This window comes from Hippopotamus amphibius, chromosome X (genome assembly GCF_030028045.1).
Source record: "Hippopotamus amphibius kiboko isolate mHipAmp2 chromosome X, mHipAmp2.hap2, whole genome shotgun sequence".
NCBI lineage: Eukaryota > Metazoa > Chordata > Mammalia > Artiodactyla > Hippopotamidae > Hippopotamus > Hippopotamus amphibius.
In genome coordinates, this window is record NC_080203.1 from 77,015,983 (window position 1) to 77,033,150 (window position 17,168).

The window sequence follows — 17,168 nt, forward strand, 5'->3', positions numbered from 1 at the left end:
GAGTGAAGTAAGCCAGAAAGAGAAAAACAAATACCGTATGCTAATACACATATATGGAATCTAAAAAAAATGGTACAGAAGAACTTGTTTGCAAGGCAGAAAGAGAGACACAGACATAGAGAACAAACCAAAGGAGGAGGGAGGGTGGGATGAATTGGGAGATGGGGATTGACATATATACACTAATATGCATAAAACAGATAACTAATGAGAACCTGCTATATAGCACAGGGAACTCCACTTCGCTGTACCATAGAAACATAGAAACTAACACAACATTGTGAAACAACTGTACCCCAATAAAAATAAGAATAAAAAATTTTAAAAAAAGAGTATTAAAAGACTAATAAGCAGGCATATAGATGAGCAACTAGTGGACAGAATCTAATTAAATTTTGAAAACCTTTTTTGAGAAGCTTTTATTTCAAGGGTAATTAAAAGGGAAATATCCTTTTTATTTTCCCTCATAAAGACCAGCAACTTAGCAAGATACCAGGTGCTGAGGTTAGAAGAAGAATAAAATGATCTCTACATTTAAGAAGGCCTGCCTAGTAGGGGATATGGGAAATATGAACACAATTATTCTTTTTTTTTTTGGGGGGGGGAGGCATGTGGCATGTGGGAACTTAGTTTCCCGACCAGGGATCGAACACCTGCACATCCTCCATTGGAAGCTTGGAATCTTAACCACTGGACCGCCAGGGAAGTCCCTGAACTCCTTTATTCTTCTATAGAAGAAATACTTTGTTAGATATATAAAAAGAAGAACAAGCTGTCTGGGCTCGGACCTAAGTTGTGGTGACATGGCTAAATGCACCAAGAAGGTCAGAAGTGTGGGTAGATACGGGACCCATTACAGTGCTTCCTTCGGGAAAATGGTGAAGAAAATTCAAATCAGCCAGCAGGCTAAGTATACTTTGCTCCTTCGGTGGCAAAACCAAGATGAAGAGATGAGCTATGGGCATTTGGCACTGTGGTTCCTATATGAAAACAGTAGCTGGTGGTGCTTGGACCTACAACACCGCTTCTGCCATCACAATAAAGTCTGCCATAAGAAGACTGAAGGAATTGAAGGACAAGTGGAAGCACCACCATTTGAAACGTTGCTAGCCTATAATAAATGGGTTAATTTATGCAACAAAATTACTTTGGTTCATTGTTAATTTTATTAGTTAAATGTTGTTATTTGTGTTGCATTAATTTTGCTTTCTAAAAAAAAGACTTGGATATTAAAATCCTAATTTTTGTTGGAAAAAACAAAAGCAAACAAACAACACAAAACCCCCCCAGAAGAACAAGAGATTAACACTACCTGAGTAATGGATGCTAAGGTTTTAAAGGAGTCAATACATAATGCTTCTTTCTCCCCCTTCATAATTTCTAACCAATTGAGAAATAAGGCGTAGGAGACAAGTAAATGGAGATGAAAATGTCAGCATTCTTACTGATGAAACTGTTGAGTGGATATGACTTTAGAGCTGCAGCGAAGTGGGCCTTTTAATTCTCTGCCCTGAATTAGAGAGACTTACTCACCTGGTTGGGCAACCTAGGCTACACTCACAGAGAGCAAATCAGAATGCACCCTCTCTATAGGCAGGATGGCTTCGAAAGTGGGAACTCAGGAAGAGCTGAGCCATATATGCCCAATACCTTCTTTCAAAATCATTAGTCAAGTTAGTTTTCTTCCTAGAGGGTAGTAGTGAGGAGGCAAAAAGAGATAAGAAGTTTACTAACAGCAGACATCTGCCTGCACTGACCCGTGGAGACCTGCCCCTTTCTGTCATGTACAGTTCTCTTGGGACTGCAGAAGAGTTCCACTCCATCCCTGAGTGCAGAGGTGGGCACAAGACCCAGGCTTGACCACCCATGGCAGCCCATAAGCCTGGGCTGGGTATAGGTCTCAAGTAGGGCCAAAGTCCTCATATGAGATTGATATGCGGACAAAAATACTGGGTCTTCAGAGTCTTTCTTAGATTACAAGTTGTAAGGATATCTCTGTCTCAATCTCTAACCCCGCACCCAAGCTGCCACACAAAGGGGACCTGTGGCAGGAGATGAGTAGAGAGGACCGGCCTAGAGAGAGGGAAGCTGGTAGCATTGTTTGCATCTCACTGTTCCTAAAGTGAGATCTTTCCTTGCACTTCCCAGTTCTATGAGCCAATATATTCCCATTTTGGCTTATACTAGTTTGAGCTGGATTTCTATATTTAAAAAAAAACCCTGTGTAATACAGTCTTGAAACATGAGCAGACATTTCTAAGCTAAGTAGGGAGGGGCATTTTGGATAAGAGATACAGCCTAGGCAAAAGCTTAGAGATTTGAAATGTTCAGTTGTGGCTAATATAATGCCAAACAAAATAGAGCGTTGAAAATGAAAGGAAACATCTTATGTAGAACAATGCTGTAAACATCTCTTCCTAATAAAAGAACTTTAAAAAATAGAAATCGAAAATTTGAAAATAGAAATTGTAAATTGAAAATAGAACAAGGATGCCTGTTATTGCCATTATTATTTAATATTGTCTTGGGTGTTCTGGCTAGTGCAATAAGATTTGAAACAAATAAGAAGAATCAATATTTGAAGAGAAGAAGACAAAAATATGACTTGCAGATAATGTGGTTGTATGCCTGAGTATTCCCCAGATAAGAGGAATATACAAAAATCAGTAGCGATCTTGTACACCATAAATAACCGGTTAGAAAGTACAATGAAAGAGATCCTAAGCACAATAGTAAGAAATATATATATACATATAATGTTTTAAAATAAACTCAATGAGAGATATGTATGACCTAAGAAAAACTACAAAACAATTGAAAAATATAAAATGAGCTTAGTAAAGAGACATCTTTTGTTTCTGGATAGAAAAACTAAATATATCAGAATATTCTCTTAAAATGGATTCATAGATTTATTATCATCCCATTCAGAACCTCAACAAAATTTTTCTTGAAACTCAATACAGTCAGTTCTGCTATAGGCAATATACGCATTTTTGAAAATCACCCAGCTATGCAAAATTGTGCGATAAAAGCCACATGGCTATGAGTAAGATAGGGTTAGAGGCACAACACTACAAATCTTTGTCAGTGACACAAAGAAGATAGGAAATTAATAAAAATGGTATCACAGTTTTACACCAGTTAAATGATAAGAAACACGTGAATACTACAATATGCATGGCACTTTACCTTGAAAAAGACCTAAAGCTTGCTTGTGGAAGTGCGCATTGAATGGTTTAGCTTGTGAATTACTGTAAAGTGGTGGAAAGACAGTTATCTGAAAATTGACGGAAAGTTGTAACACCAGAAGGATAGGTGGAATTGAAGTGCATGTGGCGAACTGATGTAGCTGGTAGATGTCTGCAGAGTGTGCATGCGTCCTGCATGTGTATTCTTGCACAGCTTGGTTTATCCGGGTGCAGTTTTCTGCATTCGTTTACTGTTTCCCAGAGACGAAATTGCACATAAGCAAAGGCGAAATTTGCATTCTGCTCAAATTGTCTCCTTGATATATCAATCGTTTTGGAGCAAATCCTCATTTTCAAAACAAGCAAGATAGCAGAAGAAATGACTGTGAAATGACTGTTTCACTTTGAAAAATAAACTTCTTCCAGTACTTTGTAAAAGGAGCAAGTCTTGCCTTAATAACAAATGTTAAAATATGGTAAAGCACCCGTTATTTAAAATGTGCTGGGAAAAGAAACTAGAAACCACGTACATGTGCATAAATAGGGCACTGGTTAAATAAATTATGGGCCGCCCATACTGTGGAACACTAGACAGCCGTTTTAAAAAATGAGGGGGGCCCATGAGTACTGATCTGGAAAGCAGTTCAAAATATATTTTTCAAGAAAGTAAAGAGCAAAAGAATATGTATAGTATGATCATATTTGTATTCTAAAAGGCTATCTGTATTTAAACTACGTGTATATTTTCTTGTATAGGCACGAAATCTAGAAGAGAGCGAAACAAACTGGTAACAGCGGAGATATCACAGTGGGTGGGAGTGGATTTTTCTTTTCTCTCTCTTCCATGCTTTGCTTCTGTAATTTTTAAATTAGAAACTAAGTTTAATGTGCTGGCATAAAAGTAGACACAGATCAATGAAAAATAGAAAATCCAGAGCTATATGCCAGTATATTTGAGAATTTACTACATGATAAAGAAGATATAATCAGACAGTCGAGAAGAAAATGATTAATGAATTGTATCAGGCTGACTGATTTGTATTTTGACAAAACTTCTAATTATTTATATAATGTATATAATATATATAATATATGTATATATATTATATATCCACCAAAATAAATTCCAGATGGATTACAGGGGTAAGTAGAAAAAGTGAGATATCATCTATAAGAGGGTGATCATTTTAAACTTTTAATTAAAAAAATTCAAACCTATGGATAATTTTAGTAGTATAATGAATACCAATATACTGTTCAGCTACATTTACCAGTTGTATTTGCCACATTTGCTTTCTCTCTCTCCCTCTGCACACACTCTTGTGCACGTGCATACACGTATACGCACATTATTTTCGCTGACCCATTTGTGACACTTCATCCCTAAATACTCAGCACGTCTCCTGAGAACAAGAACATTCTCCTCCATAACCTCAATACCATTATCACGCGCACAAGAAATTAGTATTGATATACTATCACCATCTAACACACAGTCCACATTCAAACTTCCCCAATAGCCCCAATAATGCCCTTTATAGCTGTTTTCAAAAAATATCAAAGTTCTAATAGAGAAATGTGCACTTTATAATGTCATGTCTCTTTAAAATAGTCCCCCCCTTTTTTTCTTTTGTCTTTCAAGACATTTGCAGAGTTCTGGCTAGTTGTCTTTTGTCTTGTCAAATGTCTCACAGTCTGGATTTGTTTGATTATTTCCTCATGACTAGATTCAGGTTAAAATTTTTTGGCAAATATATGTCATAGAGGATATGTATTTCTCATTGTATCACATCTGGAGGAACAGAATGTCAATTTCTCCCATTATTTGTGAGGTTATCGTAGTTCCCCCTAGATCTCTTCACTGTACAGTTTCTGTTGTAGACAGAATTTTGGCTCCCATGACCTCCTCTCCCTGTGACTGTGTTATATTCCATGGCAAAAAGGACTCTGCAAATATAATTAAGGTTACCAATCCAAAAACAGGGAGATTGTCTTGGATTACATCAGTGGGCCCAATGTAATCACAGAAGCCCTTAAAAGTAGAAGAGGGGAGTTCAGAGAGATTCAAAGCAGAAGGATTTGATGCATTGGAGCTTGGAAATGGAGAAGATCATATGTTAAGGAAATGGGACTTCAGTCCTACAATTGCATGGAACTAAATTCTACCAACGACATGAATGAGCTTGGAAGTGAATTCTTCCCCAGAGCATCTAAAAAAGAATGCAGGGGACTTCCTTGGTGGCACAGTGGCTAAGAATCCCCCTGCCAGTGCAGGGGACACAGCTTTGATCCCTGGTCCGGGAAGATCCCACATGCCACAGAGCTACTAAGCCCATGTGCCACAACTACTGAGCCTGCGTGCCACAACTATTGAAGCCCATGTGTCTAGAGCCCGTGCTCTGCAACAAGAGAAGCCACCACAGTAAGAAGCCCATGCACCACAACAAAGAGTAGCCCCCTGCTCGCCACAACTAGAGAAAGCCCGCACAGCAATGAAGACCCAACACAGCTAAAAAATAATAAATAAAATAAAATTCTCTTAAAAAAAAAAAGAATGCAGATACTTTGATTTTATCCTCATGAGGCCCTGAGCAAAGAATCCAGCCATGCAGTGCCGGACTTCTGATCTATATAAAGTGTGGAATAACAAATTTGTGTTGTTTTAAGCTGATAAATGTGTAGTAATTTATTACAGCAGAAATAGAAAACATATATGTACCTTTCTTTTTGTAATTAATATGTAAACTGTGGGGTGCTACTTTGAGATCATGTGAATATCATGTTTTCCGTCATTCAAGGATCATCTATTGATGATCCTTGTCTGAATCAGTTATTACTTCGGTGAGAACAAAATGGTGAGTTTCGAATTCTAGCATTTCTTGTAGATTTATTAGCTGGTGTTCTTCTACAAAGAAGAGCTTCCCCCTGCCTTTTTAAAGCATCACTATGAACTTAATTCTCTTAAAATTCAGCATATTATCCAATAATATTAATGTTCTTTTGAAATTAAATTTGACAACTTTGCACATAAAATTTCAAAAATTAAACATATTATATGACTCAGCAAGTCCACTGATAGGTTTATACCAATAGGAATGTACACACGTGTTCAGCAAATGATATGTACTAGAATGTTCATAGCAGTACTACTTGTAGTAGCGAAAACCTGGAAAATAACCGAAAGCTGATCAACCAGGTAGAAGGTATAAATTGCGATATGTTCCCACAAAGGAATACCATACAGCTAAGAATGATCTACAGTGACACACAATGATATGGATGAATCTCAAAAAGTTAATGTTGAATGAACTTCCTTAGTCTGGTGAAGGGTATATACAAAAAGTCTGCAGCTAGCATCATACTTAATGGTGAAAACCTGAATGCTTTCCCCTATGATCAGAAATAAGGCAAGGATGTTTACTTGCCACTTCTATTCAACATTGTACTGGAAGTTTGAGCTAGAGCAATTAGGTAAGGAAAAGAAAGAAAGAGCATTCAGATTGGAAATGAAAAAGTGAAACCACCTCTGCAGATGACATGGTCTTGTATATAGAAAGTCCTAAGGAATCCATTAAAACACTATTAGAACTTATAAGTGAGCTCAGCCAGGTTGCAAGTTACAAGATCAATACACAGATATCAATTATATTTCTATAGGATCGACGAAAAAATAAGGAAACATTTTATTTATAACATCAAAAAGAATAATATATTTGGGAATATATTTATCAAAAGAAGTACAAAACTTACTTTCTGAAAATATAAAATATTGTGGACAGAAGTTAAAGAAGACCTTAAAAAATGGAAAGACTTCCCATGTTCACAGTTCAGAAGACTTGATATTGTTAAAATGGCAATACTATCCAAATTAATCTATGGATATAAAGAAATACCATCAAAACTCCAGCTGTCATCTTTGCAGAAATTGGCAAGCAGATCTTAAATTTCATATGGAAATTCAAGGGACCCCAGAATAGTCAAAAGCATCTTGAAAGAGAACAAAGTTAAAGGACTCACATTTCCAATTTCAAAACTTACTACAGAGCTACAGTAATCAAGACAGCGTGGGACTGGCATGAGGACAGACATATAACTCATGGGAATAGAATTGAGAGTCCAGAAATAAACACTCACATTTTTGGTCAATTGATTTTTGACATGGGTGCTATACAATTCAGTGGGGGAAAGAATAGTCTCTTCAATAAATTGTATTGGGACACTTGATATCCATATGCAAAAGAATGGATTTGGACCCCTACCTCACATCTTGTATAGAAATTAACTCAAAAATGGACAAAGACCTAAATATAAGAGGTAAAACCATAAAACTCTTAGGGGGAAACATAGGAATAAATCTTTGTGACCATGGATTAGGCGATGGTTTCTTACATACAACACAAAGCAGAAGCAATCAAAGGAAAAATAGATAAATTGGACTTTGTCAAAATTAAAAACTTTTGTGTATCAAAAGACACTATGAAGAAAGTGAAAAAACAGCCCATAGAATGGGCAAAAATATTAGCAAATCTTATATCTGATAAAGGTCTAGTGTCTAGACTATATAAAGAACACAAGACAACAATAGAAAGACAACCAAATTAAAAATGGACACAAAATTTGAATAGATTTTTCTTCAAAGAAGATGTCCAAATGGTTAATAAGCACATGAGAAGATGCTCAACATCATTAGTCATTAGGGAAATGCAAATCAAAGCCACAATAAGATACCACTTCACACTTACTAGGATGGCTATGATTAAAAAAAAAAGATGGATTATAACAAGTATTGGTGAGAATGTTGAATAAATGGACCCTCATAATATTGCTGGTGGAAATGTAAAGTGGTGCAGCCTTTGTGGAAAACAGTCTGGTAGTTCCTCAAAAGTTTAAAAATAAAGTTACCTTATGACTCAGCAATTCTACTCCTAGGTATGTACTCAAAAGAATTGAACACAAATGTCCACAGGAAAACTTGTACACTAATGTTCATAGCAGCATTATTCACAATAGCCAAAAAAAAAAAAAAAAAAAGGAAAGAGACAACCTAAATGTTCACTGGCTGATTAATGGATAAATGAAATGTGTTTTTTCCATACAAGGGAACATTATTTGCCAATAAAAAGGAATGAAGTATGTACTTATACATGGTACGACATTGATGAAACTTGAAAACATTATGTTAAATGAAAGAAGCTAGTTCACAAAAGACCACATACTGCATGCTCCCATTTAGGTGAAATGTCTGGAATAGGCACATTTATGGAGACTGAAAGTAGAACTGTGGTTGCCTAGGGCTGGAGTGAGGGGATTGGGAGAAAATGGGGAATGACTGGAAATGGGAAAAGGGTTTCTTTTCGGGATGACAAATATGTATAAAACTGATTGTAGAAATGGATGTACAACTCTATGGCTATACTAAAAACTAGTAAATTGTACACTTCAAAAGGTTGAATTTTATGGTATGTGAATTTTATCTCAATTATCAAAAGAATACATACTATATGTTTCCATTTATATAAAGAACAAAACAGGTAAAAAAAAATCTAGGCTGTTAGAAGTTGAGACAGAGGTTGCCCTTGTCGGAAGGGAAAATAGTTACTGAAAGAAAGCATGACGGGGATTTCTGGGGTACTGATAATGCTTTGTTTCTTTTAATATTTATTTATTTATTTATTTATCTATTTATTTATAGCTGTGTTGGGTCTTCGTGCCTACCCATGGGCTTTCTCAAGTTGTGGTGAGCCAAGGCTACTCTTCATTGTAGTGCACGGGCTTCTCATTGCAGTGGCTTCTCTTGTTGCGGAGCATGGGGCCCTAGAGCACACGGGCTTCAGTAGTTGTGGCACACAGGCTCAGTAGTAGTGGCTTGAGGGCCCTAGAGCGCAGGCTCAGTAGTTGTGGCACATGGGCTTAGGTGCCCTGCAGCATGTGGGATCTTCCTGGACCAGGGATCGAACCTGTGTCCTCTGCATTGGCAGGTGGATTCTTAATCAATGCACCACCAGGGAAGTCCCACTTCTAATTAATTGATCAAGTTTTTGTTAAATGATTGAAGGCCTGTTAAGTCCACTGTTAACCTGCACATGTTAGGCTGGTCTCTATATGGGCCCCTGACTTTACTTCATGCCTCAACTCCTTACAAACTAAGAGACCTTCTTTATATATTCCAGTCTGTTCTAATGACTTTTCCCTGAATATTTACAACAGCAATTTATTGATTAGTCTCATAATTGAATCAATCATCTAATCTAAGTAACCAAATAATTATCATACACACTAAAGTATTATTCTGAATATGTATTAAGTTTTTACTGAATACTTCCCATGGGCCAGGTAGGAAGAGTTGACTTCATAATCTCATCTAAGCATCACAACAACCCTGTGAAACATGTATGTTATATCCAAAAACTGAGGCTCAGAGATGTTAGATAATTTGCTCAAGGCCACAGTGTCTGAACTGGAAATTTAACCTAGGTCTAACTTCAAAGACTGCGCTTCTACCCTTAGGTAATACAGTTTCAATTGCATTGTGTGTATTTTCTTTCCCTAACTAGATTTTTAAGACTAGGAGGGCAAGGATTTTATTTTGTTTCCTTTGTAGTCTCCTTGTTGCTGTGCTAGCTGCTATATACATAGTCAGTGCTCAATGAATACTTAAGGAAAGCCAAAATGGAGCTGTAGCTAGCTGAAACTACCAGTTACTTCAAAAAGGATTGATATTTTAGATAGATTCATTGGTGACCTATTCATAATGGATTATTTAAAGGAAACAAGGATATTTAGGTCCGTCCTTAATCCCTGAGATGTCTTGGTGGAAGAGAACGGCCACACCTTCACAACTCTTGTTGCTCCATTCTGACTAAGAACTGATGAGGCTAGATGGGATTAAAGGTTTGACACTCCATGTGATCTTTCTTTCATTCTTCTGCTCCTCTTCTGTTTCCTGGAAACTCCTAGCCTAAAAGGGTCTGTCTCCATGCTGGTGCATCTCCCGATTTGGCTTTGCTTGCTGCTAGACCTCCTTTTCTTGTGCATTTAAATGAGGTATGGTTCCTACATAGGCAGCTATCGAAGTCCAATGCACCAGGTGTTATCAGTAAGGTGGTTAACAAATAATTATGGTGTTATGTCAGGCAAGTTATGCCTCTGAGCCTGTTTACTCATCAGTAAAATGGAATTAAACGTCCTCTTCTAATATTTCTATATTGTCAGAATTTCATAGTTAATATTTAGTTTAACATTTATAGGTAGCTGGAGGTACACTACAGAGAGACTGGGGCCTAGAAATCTAGATGGGATTAATTATCTGTGTATAGGTGGTGGTTAAAATCATCTTCCATTCTCCTGCTGACTGCATTAGGGAAACACCCACAGTTGAGGGTGAAGGCTGAGGGGTGGGAGTCAGATGGCTGTCCACAATCTGATAGGGTCCTTGGGAAAGATTTCAGGGGTGAGGTCACCTCATGTAAAAAAAGAAAGCTTAGGAAGAATGAGAGAGTTGAGTTGGAGACTCCCCAGTCCTGTTTTCCCCTCCACCTCTCACCCCCCTCCCCACCTCCTGCCAATCACCAATTCTGACTATCAGGGCACAAAGGTAGAAAATCCCCTGGGGTTTCAGGCCAGGAAGGCTCTTATTGTCCTGCTCTGACGCTCAGAAAGGAGAATGGGAAAAGGCTGCCCTCCCCCCCTTTCTCGCTCCCTGCCTCGCTGGTCTTGCTTTTGCAAGTGGGAAGCAATGTCAGGCCCCACGCAATCCCTTTTGCAAAGCAGAAGAGAGAAGAGAGAGGGAGGATGGAGGGGAGAGAGAGAGAAAGAGAGAGGGGGTGTGTGGTGTGTGTGTGTGTGTGTGTGTTGTGTAGCGAGGAGGATTGGGGGTGGGATTCCATGACGTTACCGGCTCCGCCTCCCGGTGTATATAAGGGGCGCTTGGCGCGCAACGACCCCAAGCAGCAGCTTTGAAGCCTGAGCAACCGAACTCGGCAGCCCCAACCCAACTCGGCTGAACTCAGCCTCACCGAACCCTATCCGAGACTCTCCGCGCCCTGGGCTTGCAACAGCTCCCCGGTAAGCCTTGGGGGTCGACACGTGTGTCGGAGGGGGCGGGCGAGGGTCTAGACATACCTAGGATTCTCTGGCAACCATGGCATGCAGTTTGCATCAACACGGCCGTGACCTGTTGCTGGCGAGACCCTAGCCCTGGGAGCCAAGGCTCCCATCTCCATCGCAGCCCCAGACCTTTTCTAGATGGGGACAGAAGAAACTGGGAGCTGAGGCGGGAGACATAGGGCGGAACCTCTCCTCTCGAATTGTGAGCAATTTCGGGCTGCTCTGGGGCCCCTCTCGGGGGAGGTCTCCAAATCTTTAGAGGTCGAAGCCCCGCCTCACTGTTGATGCTTGCTGGTCAGCCTTGCGGGGCGGGAGGAAGTGGGGGAACGTTTGCTTACTCCCCAGGGCGATGGCAGCGGCAGTTACACAGTGTGGGCTTGGAGAGGAGGGATGGAACTGAGTCGGTGCTCACTTTTGATCTGTAGCGATCTGTAGCCGAGGTCGGTCCCCCTCCCTCCCGGCCATCTAGGAACCTTGCTTATTTGAAGCGCTGGGGGCGAGCACCGAAAAGGAATGTGGATATTGGGTGTGAGAAGGGGGTTTTCCCCAGACTTACTGGCCCCTCCTGGGTTGAGTTCTGTTTAATTGCCAAAGAGCCACAGGCCAGGTGATGGACACAAATGAGCTTCTCTGACTCCTGGGTTGGGGTCTAGGATAAACCCTATAGTTTCCCCGCCAAAGAAAGCATCGACTAATATTGACTGAGCACCTACTAGATGCCAGGCCACTGAATTATAGGGAGCTTTCACACGCCTTTTCTGAAATTAGTTCTTCTACAAACCTGTGAGGTATTGTTATCCCCACTTGCATATGAAGAAACTGAGGTTAGAGGAAAAGTGACTTGCCTTTGTCCCTTCAATATCCTCCTCCCATCCCCCCACAGCTCCTTTACTTGGTAGAGTGGGTATTGTAATTCACTCTTCGAGCTTAGGGATAATGAGCCCTATTGAAGGTCTTTTGTCTTGTTTTTCACCAGATCCTTCCTAGCATCCTCTTCAATTCCAGCTAGAATGCTGTGGCAGGCGCTTTGCAGATTTGGTCAAAAGCTGGTACGCAGACGTACACTGGAGCCAGGCATGGCTGAGACTCGCCTTGCCAGATGCCTGAGCACTCTGGATTTAGTAGCCCTAGGTGTGGGCAGCACATTGGGTGCAGGCGTGTATGTCCTGGCTGGCGAGGTGGCCAAAGATAAAGCAGGACCATCCATTGTGATCTGCTTTTTGGTGGCCGCCCTATCTTCTATGTTGGCTGGGCTGTGCTATGCAGAGTTTGGTGCTCGGGTTCCCCGTTCTGGTTCTGCGTATCTCTACAGCTATGTCACTGTGGGTGAACTCTGGGCCTTCACCACTGGCTGGAACCTCATCCTCTCCTATGTCATCGGTGAGATGGTGGGGCAGGGGGGAACTACACAGCCAGTGAAGGGCATGAGTCAGGAAATCTGGGAGGAATGAAGTGAGGTATTCGTCATTCGCAGGACTTCAGTATCCATAAATCTGTGTATTTGGTGGGGGGCTGGGAGGGTTGAAGGTGTGGAGAAATTGTTCGTTCTACCTCTGTCCTGGTTTCCTTAATTGACTGGTTTTGGTTCTTAAAAGATAAGAATAGGTGAAAATGCAGGGATTCTTGTGAGACTGGTCTGGGGGAGGGAGGAGAGGAGGGAGGGAACTTGACCCCGTGTTTCTCCCTCTGGTTCACCAGGTACAGCAAGCGTGGCCCGGGCTTGGAGCTCCGCTTTTGACAACCTGATTGGGAACCACATCTCTCAGACCCTGCAGGGGAGCATCTCACTGCACGTTCCCCATGTCCTCGCAGAATATCCAGACTTTTTTGCTATGGGCCTTGTGTTGTTGCTCACTGGTGAGGCAAGGGACAGGGACCGGGACGGGGGTGGGGCTCGTGGGGACTAGGCCTGGGAGCTTGTGGAGGTGATAGTGGTGAGAAAGGAGAGAAGCTGGGAAGGAAAGGTCTGCACATAGAGGCAGGGAAACAAAGCTTGGACTGAGGCCTTTCTTTCCCAGAGTCCTGAATGCCTCTTTCCCACAGGATTGCTGGCTCTGGGGGCTAGTGAGTCGGCCCTGGTGACCAAAGTGTTCACGGCGGTGAACCTTTTGGTTCTCGGCTTTGTCATCATCTCTGGCTTCATTAAGGGAGATCTGCACAACTGGAAGCTCACAGAGGAGGACTACAAACTGGCCGTGGCTGGACTCAATGACACCTATAGGTTAGGAGATTCAGGACATGCAGAGCTGGGAACGTGATGGGAACGGGGGATCCGTGCTGAGGGACTCTGGATTGGCAGTGGGGAGGAATGGGAGCCTAGGCCTTGAAGACCCAGCTAAGTAGTTGGGCCTTAGAAAAAAGGAACCGAGTTGGCTGAGCACGCCCTTACCTTTTCTATCCCTTCTTTCACTTTAGCTGGGGCCCTCTGGGCTCCGGAGGGTTTGTGCCTTTTGGCTTCGAGGGGATTCTCCGTGGAGCAGCGACCTGTTTCTATGCATTTGTTGGTTTCGACTGTATTGCTACCACTGGTAACACAGTTCTTCCCTCCCGTCTGGGGCTTGGGCACTGTGTGTGCTCAGGCGGTGCGTGGGTTGGGGTGTTAGAGGAGTGAGCCTGCTTCTCTGATTCAGAACCTTGTGCCCCTTCCTACAGGGGAAGAGGCCCAGAATCCCCAGCGCTCCATCCCCACAGGCATTGTGATTTCACTCTTTGTCTGCTTTTTGGCCTATTTTGGTGTCTCTTCGGCACTCACGCTCATGATGCCTTACTACCAGCTTCAACCTGAGAGCCCCTTGCCTGAGGCCTTTCTCTATACTGGATGGGCCCCTGCCCGCTATGTTGTAGCCATCGGATCCCTCTGTGCTCTTTCTACCAGGTCAGTGTCAAATGTTTGTTCTCTGCTGTCAGAGTCTCAGGTGATAGCATTCCACACCAGAGAATACCCCTTAAAAGTCTCCCAAAAAGCCCTGAAAAGAGCTGTGGGCAGGAGGTGGAGACTCCTTAAGCTCACAGTCTGTAGGAGAGAGATGCCCAGTCAGTGGCACTCTGGGCGTTCTTCCCTCCAGCCTCTTGGGCTCTATGTTCCCCATGCCTCGGGTGATCTACGCGATGGCAGAAGATGGCCTCCTGTTTCGTGTTCTTGCCCGGATCCACACTGGCACACACACCCCCATCGTGGCCACCGTGGTCTCTGGCATTATCGCAGGTGAAAACTCGTCTTGGCCTTTTCCCTCGTTGTTTCACCAACTCCCTTCACTTTGCTCTTGCTTTTGCTCTTGCTTTTGCTCATGTTTTCTGCCCGTCAATTTCAGCATTCATGGCATTCCTCTTTGAACTCACTGATCTGGTGGACCTCATGTCAATTGGGACCCTGCTTGCTTACTCCCTGGTGGCTATTTGTGTTCTCATCCTCAGGTGAGGTTTCTTTCCACCGCATACTGTGGTTTGGGTTTTGAGTCTTAGTTGAGGAGTGATGGAGATCTGCTCCTCCTTCCTCCTCTGCCTCCATCATCCTGACTCTCCTTGAGGAATGTGCATATCCCTCCCTGCCAAAAAGAGCAGCTGCCCTTAATGGTGACGAGGAAGGTTAAGCTGCCTGGGAGAAGATGGTATAGTGGTTAAGGGTGGTTCTTAATACTGCTGTCTTCCTCTTGCCTCAGGTATCAGCCTGACCAGGAGATGAGGAATGAGGAAGGTGAAGTGGAGTTGCAGGAGGAGAAGATGCCTGGAGCAGAGAAGCTGACCCTACAGGGACTATTTTGTCCACTCAGCTCCATCCCCACTCCACTCTCTGGCCAAGTGGCCTATGTTTGTTCCTCACTGCTTGGTGAGCATTGGAGTTTTTCTCTTGGGTCAGCATGATGGGAAGGAGGGGAGTGTGGCATTTGGTGGCTGAGGAGGAACTAGAGAGAGGGTGACCCTACTTGGAATGGGGTGCCTAATGTCTTAACATGTTGCTGTCAAGAACCGGTTTTGATGTTTCACAACTTGACTCTTGAAGCGCTACTGCTGAGCGTCCTTTGCCTGGTACTGGCCCAGTGGTCCACTCCACTGCTTTCTGGAGACCCAGTGTGGATTGCAGCGGTTGTGCTGCTCCTGGTGCTCATTACTGGGATCACTGGAGTCATCTGGAGACAGCCACAGAGCTCCACTCCACTTCACTTTAAGGTAAATGACCTCTTTCTTTCCCACGCACCAACCCATCTTGGAAGAATAGGCTCCAGATACATTGCGGTCTCATATATATTCTTTCATTGGACAAGAAGGGAAAGGTATAGGAGATATGTAGGCCAAAGAAGTCTTCTCTGACCCTTAGTTCCTTTCCCCAAACTCTGCATATTCTTGGAGTCCCATATGAGGTACACTACATGAGTGGGCATTGAAATACACAGCATGAGTAGGACTCGAACTCTCCCTTTCCTGGCTTGAGTAGGTTAGGGATCTCTTTATATCACCTGTGGTCTGTACAAAGAAGATTTTGCTTTGTTCCCAGGTACCTGCTTTGCCTTTCCTCCCACTAACGAGCATCTTTGTGAATATTTACCTTATGATGCAGATGACAGCTGGCACCTGGGCCCGATTTGGGGTCTGGATGCTGATTGGTAGGTATCCACTTGGGAAGAGTAGGCCTCTTGGGTGTCCTTTCCTGCCTCCTTTCCCTCTTGGTCTCAAGTAGGAACCCTATTAAACCTTTACAGGCCACTATTTCCCTACCTCACAGCTACCTTTCCGCACTAGGGTTTGCTATCTACTTTGGCTATGGGATGCAGCACAGCCTGGAAGAGGTTAAGAGGGACCAATCCCCACTCAAGTCTAGGGCCCAAACTGTAGACCTGGACCTCAGCAGTGCCTGTACACATTCGATTTGACATCATCACACCTGAATGCTGTCTGGTCTCCCCGCACAATAATGAAGAGTACTCCTGACCACACGGAGAGCTAGGCTTCCCATGGGATGTTGGTGGGGGAACACAGATAGAGCTGTGTATTTATTGTGGAGTGAAGGATGTGTCTTTGCTGTTTCGCGTCTTTTTTTTTCTTCTTTCACTTGTCTACTTTTTAATTGTATCTGTAGCTGCTTACTGGCTTTTAAAAAATTATTATTAAAAGAAACTAGAAAAAGAAACTATGTCTTGTTCTTTGCTTGCTAGAGATGATACGGAGCCTAACTTTCAGTGTGGAGAGCTTCCGATAAGTGTCCTTTGTTTGCTTCTGTCACCACAAAAGTATCTGCTGTACCTGTGTGCGCTTGTTGGCTTGGGGTTTGAGTAGGGTGGTATAAGTAGCCATCAGGTCTAGTCACTCTTTGAGGAATGATCTTGAGATTCGTTTTCCCCTTGCTACATGAAAGGTTAGGTTCTGAATAAGTAGACAGCAGCACTCGCCTCTGGGATTTGGGGGTGGACTCTGATCTCAACACTGGCATTGATCAGGGCCCACACTGAGACCATTGTCTTCTGTTCCACCCCTTCTAGTTGGACCAGTCCCAGACTCCTGTGACTGCTTGGACAACAGAAATTTTGGCTGGGGTGTTTGGTACTTCTGGGAAGGGGTGGATAATAGGAGAGTTTGGGTAAAGGACTGTGTATGTGTATAGATACTGGTTGTTGTAAGGAAACAGAGGTTAGACCTGCTCAGACCAAGAACTATTCATTCATCCATTTAGTCAACAAACATATGAGGAGCTCCTATAAAATGCTAGGCCCTGTGTTGGGTGCTGGGGATACAAACATAAATAAAACATAGTCCCTGCCCTCAAGGAACTCACGATCTAGTTGGGGAGACAAGGAGGTACACAAGAAACAATGTGATTTGTCCCGGGGCAGGGGTAAGTGCTGAGCGCTGCAGAAGCGCGAAGAAGGAGGTGCTTGA

At 42.6% G+C, this 17,168-nt stretch overlaps 1 protein-coding gene and 1 pseudogene across 1 annotated transcript; both read left to right on the plus strand.

The window, feature by feature from the left end:
• Positions 1–803: 803 nt before the first annotated feature.
• LOC130841494 (60S ribosomal protein L37a-like) lies at positions 804–1,110 on the plus strand (annotated as a pseudogene).
• A 10,025-nt stretch (positions 1,111–11,135) lies between these two features.
• SLC7A3 (solute carrier family 7 member 3) lies at positions 11,136–16,422 on the plus strand. The gene is made up of 12 exons (XM_057718378.1): positions 11,136–11,255; positions 12,274–12,677; positions 12,996–13,154; positions 13,341–13,518; positions 13,713–13,825; positions 13,950–14,172; positions 14,363–14,502; positions 14,609–14,711; positions 14,957–15,123; positions 15,298–15,464; positions 15,790–15,898; positions 16,035–16,422. Exons 2-12 carry the CDS (start codon positions 12,308–12,310, stop codon positions 16,163–16,165), a joined length of 1,860 nt encoding a protein of 619 aa, XP_057574361.1. The 5' UTR covers positions 11,136–11,255; positions 12,274–12,307; the 3' UTR covers positions 16,166–16,422.
• Positions 16,423–17,168: the final 746 nt, after the last annotated feature.